The sequence below is a fragment of the Procambarus clarkii genome, chromosome 2 (assembly GCF_040958095.1).
Source record: "Procambarus clarkii isolate CNS0578487 chromosome 2, FALCON_Pclarkii_2.0, whole genome shotgun sequence".
NCBI lineage: Eukaryota > Metazoa > Arthropoda > Malacostraca > Decapoda > Cambaridae > Procambarus > Procambarus clarkii.
In genome coordinates, this window is record NC_091151.1 from 26,635,353 (window position 1) to 26,647,263 (window position 11,911).

Here is an 11,911-nt window from a genome sequence, read left to right on the forward strand (position 1 = left end):
CTCATAGTTATGTGCACGTCTCATAGTTGTGTGCACGCCTCATAGTTATGTGCACGTCTCATAGTTATGTGCACGTCTCATATTTATGTGCACGTCTCATAGTTATGTGCACGTCTCATAGTTATGTGCACGCCTCATAGTTATGTGCATGCCTCATAGTTATGTGCATGCCTCATAGTTATGTGCACTCCTCATAGTTATGTGCACGCCTCATAGTTATGTGCACGCCTCATAATTAATGATAATTGTAACTAGTATTAAACCACTTGCACCGCGAGTCTATGAATTATACTACACTGAAGGTAACTCGTTTAGTAATACATAAATTATTTTCAGTGTTTTTCAGTCTTAAATTAGTAATACTTAACTTAAAATTATTTTCAGTGTGTGACCTTTACAGAATAATAGAAGAGTTGATATTAATGATTTTAGTCTTCGCAGCATTATTTATTAATTCAGAGTTATAGATAAATTTAGATTTATCTATAAATGGCACAATTTTGGCATAATATATGATTTATTGATGTATTTTGCGTCCCTTCACGTTACTCACTATACAAAGATGAACGTCCAGAGATATTTAGACCAAGTTATATATATGAACTGTGGAAACTTCTCTTAGTATCCTGATTTTGTTATTTGCTCACAACCAGTGATTTGTTTCAAACATTTTGTAGTAATAAACAATAGATTTGCTTGTTCCTGTTTGCACCCATCTGCTGTCTTCAACTCTCATTTAATTATATTTTTATAATCTTATCTGATAGCCAAAACCTACGTATAACATGTTTTTATTTACTTATTGCTTACAAAGAGCATCAACTTTATTAGGTTCTTGCAGCCTAGTCTGTGAGAGGATCCATTATAATTGGACCTTATCCTCTTATTAGGTATCCATAGGTAAGTTAAGATAATTATCAGGAGAGAGTGGTAACCCTTAAGGACTATATAGGACTTGGAATGGATATGAGGATAAAGATTTAGGATCGGACAGAGAAAGGAATGGTGGCTTCCCACACGCATGGAAGGTCGGGGATTGAACACCGACCTGCAGGAAACGAGACCGTCGTTATACTGTGCAGGCTAATTGGTTGGACAGGGTTGTATACCTATAAATTTCTCACATAAAATATACGCTCATAATAATACATGTGTAGGATATTTAAACCGAATAATTTATTTGTAGAGAGAAAGACTCAGAAGTATGCGTGTGTTTGTTTAACATTAATTTATTTAATAAGAAAATTCGCAATATACACGATTAGGGTTTTAATTGACCTTATATAACGTGGAGCAGATCACAATCAACCCGACGAACGTGTGAAAGTTGAACTGAATAATAACTCTTCTCACAAAGAATGGCCTCCTTTAACACTGGATAATTCACTTTCATAATCGTATTGACTAATTACTGTGTTAACTGTAATATAGAGCACATAGAGCTTAGCACATAATAATATAGAGCACATAGAGCTAAGCACATTATATAGAGCACATAGAGCCAAGCACATAGTAATATAGAGTCCATAGAGTTAAGCAATAAGTTATGCTTATATGCACATAAAACTCTGTGCTTAGCTCTATAATAATATAGAGCACATAGAGCTAAGCACATAATATAGTGTACATAGAGCTAAGCACATAATAATATAGAGCACATAGAGCTAAGCACATAATAATATAGAGCACATAGAGCTAAGTACATAGTAATATAGGACACATAGAGCTAAGCACATAATAATATAGAGCACATAGAGCTAAGTACATAGTAATATAGGACACATAGAGCTAAGCACATAATAATATAGAGCACATAGAGCTAAGCACATAATAATATAGAGCAAATAGAGCTAAGTACATAGTAATATAGAGCTAAGTACATAGTAATATAGAGCTAAGTACATAGTAATATAGAGCTAAGCACATAGTAATATAGAGCTAAGCACATAATAATATAGAGCACATAGAGGTAAGTACATAGTAATATAGAGCACATAGAGTTTTAATCAGATGGGAGGGAATTCATTAAATAATCAAGCAAACATATTTACATAATAATTGTAAATATCTTGTGCAACAAAGCTGACATATTATTAATAATTTATTGTACCGTGGGACAGGAAGCCAGGCTATACATTCAGTGCGTGTTAGGCTTATACCTAAGGCCCTCCCCAGGGACGTATTACTGACCCCGCCCAGGAGGCAACCCCATAATAAGCTGACTAACTCCTGGGTACATATGTACTGCTGAGGGAAAAGGTGCATCAGGTGACAGGAAATGCGCCCTACCATTTCTCTGCCGCCCGGGTTTCGAACCCGTAATTTTCAATTGTGAGTCGAGAACGAACTTGACTGTACTACCGGACTTCTCATGTGCAGTGGTTTCATATTCATGCCCAACAGACAGAGGTAGACGATAGATAGCCTCCCTGAACAAGGCACAGTAGGAAGAAGATAACTGCACACTTGTGACCGCAGGCGATCACCTGTACAGGTGGTATAGACAAATCACATTACATACAGGTGTGTAACAAAATTGTAGATACTTTCCACACAGATAATACACATGTGCCATACATAAATGCCACATGCCATATGTGCATATGAAATATAGAAGGGTGGTGTATTAGTCGGCAGGTGTGATTGGTAGATATAATACTATTATTATTCTCTCGTCACACACACAGGGGCCAGCGCGTCACCATGCCAACGGTTCATTTGCTACTTTTATTATGAAAATTAATTTAAAAATTCCATCTACCACTCTTAACTCACTACACCGTAATTTACACTGTCGTATTCTTCACAAGTACCTAAAGTAATTACTTCTTCATTACCAACAGTAGGCAAGTTAAGGCCCACACCAGGAGCGAGTGGCCACCAGGTATTAGTAGTGAGGTTGAGGAGGTATAAACCTCAAGTAATACTGTAGACAACACAACGTTCCTCTAGCATTGACACGTAGTCTTCCTTCTTTGTATTCGGTTCAGTTCAAATGATTTTCAACACAAATCATTCACAATCGTGTGAATGACTTTCCCAGCCAACTTACCGGAGCTACTCTGCTCCTCTATAGTACCAGCCATCTTACCGACGCTACTCTGCTCCTCTATAGTACCAGCCATCTTACCGGAGCTTGTCGGAAAATCCGACACCATTTAATATATCATACAGACAGATAATAGCTGTGTTGTATAAACAAGTTAACCCATAGAAAACGTAACTTGTAGTGGAATTACCGTCTAAAGAAAACGGGATATCATCACCACATACTATTATAAATCACCACCTATTATGGTGGAAATTATTCTTAAATACATTAGTCTTTGGACTTTACCATCATAAAACATCTCATATAAATTAACTTAATTATCAATATTAAAGTAGAGTAAATGTGACCCTTCTATCACTTTCTGTCATGTGGACAATGTAAGCCAGGCGTCAGGGTGAGAAAAGGGGGCAGCTGTTGTTTAGACTAGACCAGAGGCGCAGGGAGCAATTCGGCTCCTGTTAATTTTACTTGGACGTAGTGTTATGGAAACCAAAGGTGTACCATTGTCAACACGCTGTCATCAAATCAAGTTAAGTGTTCTTTCCGAAACCCATTATCTATCATTAGTGGCCATTAATGTCATTGGGTAGGGTTAGCCGGTTAGAGCACGAGATAGCCTCAAACTAAAGGTAATTAAGCCAGGTCTTTATTGTTCCATGTACAGTGTTTCTCTGATATACTTGTCATATATAGGAATCTGGCTTTACAGCTAGCGCCCTTTTAACAGGTCAAGACGAGGAAGCAAGACTTTGTGCACCAGTTACTGGGTGATGGAAGCTACCTCAAAGAGGATAATTTGGTGTCTACACCCTAGTTATACCTGGTGGACTAACCTGCTGTACTATAAGATAAGGAACCTCTTCAATGTATGTAGTCTAATACTGTAGTTAGATTGGCTGCATATATATATAAATTTAATTAATATAACCCCCCCCCTAATGTGTAGAGGATCGATTTGTGAGATTAAGAGATTATTGCAGAAATACAGTCCACTTATCATTATACAAATTGCTATCGAAGTATATAAATTAACGTAAATATAAATTCATATAAATTAAATAAATATAAATCTCACAGGTCGGTTCCCACATTATTTGGACCTTCGGAACCGGAATATTCGGTCCTTTGAACCCACATTTGGTCATCTTAGTACCGGATGAACCAGTTAACCAGTGGATTCATTAAATAACTAGTGCAGTGTGATTTAAACAAAGCCAGTCAAAGACGGCAGCGTAGCCTCGAGGGAGCTCAGGAGCCTCCCTCAGTTCAGATCAGCCTTAGTCAGCACCCACAGTTTCAGCACCCACTTAGTTTCATGTACACCCACAGATTTGGTGGCGTGTTATTCTGTGAAATGACAGCGCTAATATTGAAGCCAGCCAAATTAATGGCTGTGTCCTCGCAAGATTGTTCACGGATTTCGTGGTGTTAAATTTCGCGAGAGATTATCTACGAATTTTGTGGAGTTTATTTGGCGAGGTCACTAATAATATTTAATACTTCTAGATAATATTAGAAGTTTCATAGAGGCTAATTAAGAGGCTATTATCAATAATTGTGTATATTATTTCTCCAAAATAAAGAATCATTTAATATATATTGCACTAGTGATCACAGTATAATATTTACTAATTGCCAACCCACAACAGGGTAGGATATTAACATTGACTAGTTGAACTATTATTGCTCATCCTAGTCCCATTATTACCATAGTCAGTTGTACTATATTCAACAACCTAACACCATTAATGAATGGTCCAGACCCTATTTTGGGTGTAATTTTTATCAACTCGAGTTGAGTTGTATATATAATAATTTACTTATGATCATTACACCTTTGAGTGATTAATTAGTGTCAATTCCATCCTAGGGTGATATAGAAGAGCTAACCTAAAGGTACTTCCAGTGACACTGGTTTATCACTCAAATCATTAGTGTGTATGATTGTATATATATATATATATAATGTGTATTAATTTTAAGTGCTAACCTCTAGTAGAGGTAGGATTATTGCCTAGTGAGTGCAGAATTTACCCTAGGCTATCATTAGAGCTTGTTCAGTATTATGAGCAGCCCAAGTACAAGCCCCACAAGGCTTCACCAACTAGCTAGTATGGATAATGCTGGCAATGAGAAAACTATCATACATCTAGTACTACAATTGCTGGATTTACCTCAACCTGATCAGACTGCTGACTCATTACAATCCTTCAGCATGGAGTTTGAGTCACTACTAAGAACATTCAGTCTTAAGGTTGATATAACTACTAGTGAATGGATGACCAAAGTAGTCCTTCAACGAAAATTGTCCAGCGATATACTAGATGAATTATATGCACATCAACATAACACCATCCTGACAGAACAGGACATCACTGAAGGTTTACATTCCATCATAAACAAACGACGAGCAAATGAGGAAGTTAAAGCCTCTTACAAGCCTTCAGAAATAGAAAATAAGAGTCAATTAAAGGGTAAAACAACTACCCCAAATAAACATCAACCAATTACTCAAACATCAAGTTGCAGAAAATCTGACAATGCAGCAGAATCCTCCAAGCCTACTGTTACTAGTTCACCCAAACCGGTAACTTCCAAACGTGCAGTAGGCTGGGGGACATGTATGTTCTGCAAAAAGAAACATTCAACATACTGTTGACCAGACCACACACTAGAAATTGAAGGGACGACGACGTTTCGGTCCGTCCTGGACCATTCTCAAGTCGATTGTGATGAGGACAGGTAGGGACAGGCATTAAATAGGCAAGAGAGAGCTGAGGAGGAAAGTCAGGTGTAGGGATAGTAGTAATGAGAACTGCAGCAGGCCTATTGGCCCATACGAGGCAGCTCCTATTATAACCACCGAAGGAGATAGTAATAGGAATAAGAAGAGGATAGCAAGGGAGACTATGAACAGAAAAAGGGAGAAGAGAGAAAGAAAGGGAAAGAGAAAGAAAGAAATGGAAGGGGGAAAGCTTATGTTAAGTCACGTTTGTTAGAAAGATTAGAGCATTTGAGTATATACTGTGAAAGGGAAGAGTCCACAGCAACAAAGCCAGGACTCAAGTTCATGTTGGGTACTTTGTTAATAAGAGCCGATTCTACAAGACGGCGTCTGTGTAGAGTAGAGGCAGGAAAGATTATTTTGGAGGAAGACCAATCAATGGGATGATTAGAATCCCTCACATGGCAGAAGAGAGCATTGTTAGTGTCTGCAGACATAACACTTCTCTTGTGTTCTTTAAGTCTGTCATTCAGTGTACGGCCAGTTTCGCCAAAGTATTGGAGAGGACAAGATGAACAGGAAATAGAGTAGACACCAGCAGCATTAGAAGCAGGAGGAGCAGTGTGAACTAGATTGCTACGAAGTGTGTTAGTTTGTCGAAAGGCGAGTTTAATGTCAAGAGGACGAAAGGTATTGGTAAAAGTTTTGAGTTCAGATATGAAGGGAAGGCATAGTACAGTGCTACTAGTGTTGGAAGCAGGTTTAGGATGAAAGAAATTTCGTTTAGCTTGAGAGTGGGCACAGTTGATGAAATGCAAAGGATAACCAAGGCGAGAGAATGATTTGTAGATAAAGGCAATTTCAGAATCAAGAAACTGAGGGTCGCTGATGCGTAGAGCGCGGAGGAAGAGAGAGACGAGGACACTTTTCTTAACAGAAAGAGGATGGTAGGAAAAGAAGTGAATGTACATGCCACTATGCATGGGTTTACGGTAGACAGAGAAAGAGAACCCAGACACAGAGCTGTGAACATGAACATCAAGAAAAGGAAGGAGGGAATTAGATTCCCACTCAACTTTGAAATGGATAGAAGGAGCCAGATTGTTAAGAGAGGCGAGGAAAGGCTGGAAAAGATTAAGGTCATGAGGCCATAAAGCAAAAATGTCATCAACATAGCGAAGCCAGAGAGAGGGACGAGTATCAATAGAAGGAAGAAGAACAGTTTCGAAGTATTCCATGTAGAAATTAGCAAGAACAGGGGAGAGAGGGGAACCCATAGCGACACCGAAAGTTTGAGTGTAATATTTACCGTTGAAAAAAGAAAGAGTTAGATTCAACACAGAGTCTAATGAGATCGAGGAAAACGTCAGTGGGAAGTGGGAGAGGAAGGAGACCATCTGACGCCTTCTGTCTGAGGAAAGAGAGCTGCCTCGTATGGGCCAATAGGCCTGCTGCAGTTCTCATTACTACTATCCCCTACACCTGACTTTCCTCCTCAGCTCTCTCTTGCCTATTTAATGCCTGTCCCTACCTGTCCTCATCACAATCGACTTGAGAATGGTCCAGGACGGACCGAAACGTCGTCGTCCCTTCAATTTCTAGTGTGTGGTCTGGTCAACATACTTCAGCCACGTTATTGTGACTCATCGCCTGCATTCAACATACTGTTGTGCTAATTATCCAACCAGAGACATTCGTATGGAGCGACTCCAGGAATTAGGGAGATGTGCAAGGTGTCTCAAGTCACACAACATAGACTATTGTGATACCCAATTCAACACCTATAACAGGTGTAGAAGAGGTAGGCACCATGCAGCACTGTGCAAATATACGAAATTAACATATTCAAGACCCAAGGTGGAAGATAGCATTCCCACCACAGTACAGTACTGCAAGGTGCAACCAACAAAGAGTGTCCAATCGGCAAAGTCTAAAGGTAATACGACTTTGCCTACTGCCCAAATTACCATCCTGAATAAGAGGGCCAAGGTCCATACCCGTGGGTTGTTTGACCAAGGATCCCAGAGAACATATATCACTAAAAAGTTGGCAGATGAACTACAATTAAGGCCTGTAGCCCAGATGTCATTCAACATCTCAGGGTTTGTAACAGATGCAGAACCTCAAGTCTACCAGGTGGTACAACCATCAGTACGTTTAGGCAGGTACATCTGTCGAGTACAAGCCATTGTGGTGGACAAAATACCAGTAGACCTACAAGTTCAAGGTCTGAGAGCAACAGCCAAATTCCTGAGAAATAGAGGAATAAAATTGGCAGATAATATTAAGTCTGATCACCTCACCGACTTCGGTCTCCTTGTAGGGACAGACTATTGTCATCGATTCATCGGTAGCCCTACTAAATATCAGGGTATAACCATGTTAAACTCTGCAGGAGGTAAATTACTCTCAGGCCCAGTATCAAGCCTGAGGAGACCTATGCCTGCAGATAAACAATACCAGTAGAAATCTAAATTTGTCAGCTGATTATATTTCTCCAGTAGCATTATACTAAGGAGATTACAGCTGACTATACCAGAGGTTGATGTTAGTATCATCATTTAGAGCTGGAGATGAGTTCATGAGGCCTCAGTGGCAAATCAGTGAACAGTAGCCTAAAACAGCTACAAGTCACTATGACCAATGTCACTGAACCCACTGCAGTTTCAGAACCATACTTTACTTTAATGATGAGCTATTCAATCTTCTGAATCATTTAACTAAATTAAACCCTAATAAATCTGATGACTGATTTGATACATTTATTATTTAATCAAGATGTATTCCATGGGCCTCAGTGTTTATATATCAGTGACCAGTTACCTGAAGAAACTTCAAGTTATATCTAATGTCACTGATCTCACTGCAGTCCCTGAATCATACTTGACTGTAGTACTTGATCACATCCAGTCTTCTGGGTTAAATAATATGTAATTAGGCTTGAATATTAACCTTTCAAGAGTTAACAGGGAAATGAAATCGCATTAGACTTCTAACCCCTGCAACTCTAGTATGGGACATCCGTCCTGTACGAACAGACGCACAAATGTGTGATTACTAACTACTAACATCAAATTAATCTAATAATTCGAAGGAGGAGTATCGGTGTTCGTCTGTTCTAATTAGGACTTCGACCCGTGAGCAGCCCCTGGGGAATTATGTCGGAAAATCCGACACCATTTAATATATCATACAGACAGATAATAGCTGTGTTGTATAAACAAGTTAACCCATAGAAAACGTAACTTGTAGTGGAATTACCGTCTAAAGAAAACGGGATATCATCACCACATACTATTATAAATCACCACCTATTATGGTGGAAATTATTCTTAAATACATTAGTCTTTGGACTTTACCATCATAAAACATCTCATATAAATTAACTTAATTATCAATATTAAAGTAGAGTAAATGTGACCCTTCTATCACTTTCTGTCATGTGGACAATGTAAGCCAGGCATCAGGGTGAGGAAAGGGGGCAGCTGTTGTTTAGACTAGACCAGAGGCGCAGGGAGCAATTCGGCTCCTGTTAATTATACTTGGACGTAGTGTTATGGAAACCAAAGGTGTACCATTGTCAACACGCTGTCATCAAATCAAGTTAAGTGTTCTTTCCGAAACCCATTATCTATCATTAGTGGCCATTAATGTCATTGGGTAGGGTTAGCCGGTTAGAGCACGAGATAGCCTCAAACTAAAGGTAATTAAGCCAGGTCTTTATTGTTCCATGTACAGTGTTTCTCTGATATACTTGTCATATATAGGAATCTGGCTTTACAGCTAGTGCCCTTTTAACAGGTCAAGACGAGGAAGCAAGACTTTGTGCACCAGTTACTGGGTGATGGAAGCTACCTCAAAGAGGATAATTTGGTGTCTACACCCTAGTTATACCTGGTGGACTAACCTGCTGTACTATAAGATAAGGAACCTCTTCAATGTATGTAGTCTAATACTGTAGTTAGATTGGCTGCATATATATAAAAATTTAATTAATATAAACCCCCCCTAATGTGTAGAGGATCGATTTGTGAGATTAAGAGATTATTGCAGAAATACAGTCCACTTATCATTATACAAATTGCTATCGAAGTATATAAATTAACGTAAATATAAATTCATATAAATTAAATAAATATAAATCTCACAGGTCGGTTCCCACAGAGCTACTCTGCTCCTCTATAGTACCAGCCATCTTACTGGAGCTACTCTGCTCCTCTATAGTACCAGCCATCTTACCGGAGCTACTCTGCTCCTCTATAGTACCAGCCATCTTACCGGTGCTACTCTGCTCCTCTATAGTACCAGCCATCTTACCGGTGCTCCTCTATAGTACCAGCCATCTTACCGGAGCTACTCTGCTCCTCTATAGTACCAGCCATCTTACCGGTGCTACTCTGCTCCTCTATAGTACCAGCCATCTTACCGGTGCTACTCTGCTCCTCTATAGTACCAGCCATCTTACCGGAGCTACTCTGCTCCTCTATAGTACTAGACACCTTACCAGCGCTACTCTGCTCCTCTATAGTACCAGCCATCTTACCGGAGCTACTCTGCTCCTCTATAGTACTAGACACCTTACCAGCGCTACTCTGCTCCTCTATAGTACCAGCCATCTTACCGGAGCTACTCTGCTCCTCTATAGTACCAGCCATCTTACTGGTGCTACTCTGCTCCTCTATAGTACCAGCCATCTTACCGGTGCTACTCTGCTCCTCTATAGTACCAGCCATCTTACCGGAGCTACTCTGCTCCTCTATAGTACTAGACACCTTACCAGCGCTACTCTGCTCCTCTATAGTACCAGCCATCTTACCGGAGCTACTCTGCTCCTCTATAGTACCAGCCATCTTACCGGTGCTACTCTGCTCCTCTATAGTACCAGCCATCTTACCGGAGCTACTCTGCTCCTCTATAGTACCAGCTATCTTACCGGTGCTACTCTGCTCCTCTATAGTACCAGCCATCTTACCGGAGCTACTCTGCTCTTCTATAGTACCAGACATCTTACCGGAGTTACTCTGCTCCTCTATAGTACCAGCCATCTTACCGGTGCTCCTCTATAGTACCAGACACCTTACCGGTGCTACTCTGCTCCTCTATAGTACCAGTCATCTTACCGGTGCTACTCTGCTCCTCTATAGTACCAGCCATCTTACCGGTGCTACTCTGCTCCTCTATAGTACCAGCCATCTTACCGGTGCTACTCTGCTCCTCTATAGTACCAGCCATCTTACCGGTGCTACTCTGCTCCTCTATAGTACCAGCCATCTTACCGGAGCTACTCTGCTCCTCTATAGTACCAGCCATCTTACCGGTGCTACTCTGCTCCTCTATAGTACCAGCCATCTTACCGGTGCTACTCTGCTCCTCTATAGTACCAGACACCTTACCGGTGCTACTCTGCTCCTCTATAGTACCAAGCACCTTACCGGTGCTCCTCTGCTCCTCTTTAGTACCAGACACCTTACCGATGTTACTTGGCTCCTCCATACTCGGTTCAATACCTGGTTGATGGGGATCTGGGAGTTCCCCTACTCCCCAAACCCGGCCCGAGGCCAGGCTTGACTTGTGAGGGTTTCGTCCACCAGGCTGTTGCTTGGAGCGGCCTGCAGGCCCACATACCCACCACAGCCCGGTTGGTCCAGCACTCCTTGAAGAAAACAATTTAGTTTCCTCTTGAAGATGTCCCCGGTTGTTCCTGTAATATTTCTGATGCTCGCTGGTAGGACGTTGAACAACCACGGACCTCTGATGTTCATGCAGTGTTCTATGATTGTGCCCATGGCACCTCTGCTCTTCACTGGTTCTATTCTGCATTTTCTTCCATGTCGTTCACTCCAGTACGTTGTTATTTTACTGTGCAGATTTGGGACCTGTCCCTCCAGTATTTTTCATGAGTATATTATTTGATATCTCTCTCGTCTCCTTTCTAGTAAGTACATTTGGAGAGCTTTGAGACGATCCCAATAATTTAGGTGCTTTATCTCGTCTATGCGTGCCGTGTATGTTCTCTGTATTCCCTCAATTTCAGCAATCTTTCCTGCTCTGAAGGGGTAAGTGAGTACTGAGCAGTACTCAAGACGGGACAACACAAGTGATTTGAAGAGTACAACCATTGTGATGGGATCTCT

At 40.5% G+C, this 11,911-nt stretch overlaps 2 protein-coding genes across 2 annotated transcripts; both read right to left on the bottom strand.

Moving 5' to 3' along the window:
* Positions 1–10,090: 10,090 nt before the first annotated feature.
* LOC138366037 (uncharacterized) lies at positions 10,091–10,822 on the bottom strand. The gene has a single exon (XM_069326761.1). The coding sequence runs from the start codon at positions 10,820–10,822 to the stop codon at positions 10,091–10,093; it is 732 nt and encodes a 243-aa protein (XP_069182862.1).
* A 1-nt stretch (position 10,823) lies between these two features.
* Positions 10,824–11,270, bottom strand: LOC138366042 (NACHT, LRR and PYD domains-containing protein 5-like). Its single transcript, XM_069326769.1, has one exon. The coding sequence runs from the start codon at positions 11,268–11,270 to the stop codon at positions 10,824–10,826; it is 447 nt and encodes a 148-aa protein (XP_069182870.1).
* Positions 11,271–11,911: the final 641 nt, after the last annotated feature.

Bases quoted from the DNA above. Each gene is read 5' to 3' on its own strand.
- LOC138366037 (XM_069326761.1), bottom strand. From the start codon at position 10,822: ATGGCTGGTACTATAGAGGAGCAGAGTAACTCCGGTAAGATGTCTGGT.
- LOC138366042 (XM_069326769.1), bottom strand. From the start codon at position 11,270: ATGGAGGAGCCAAGTAACATCGGTAAGGTGTCTGGTACTAAAGAGGAG.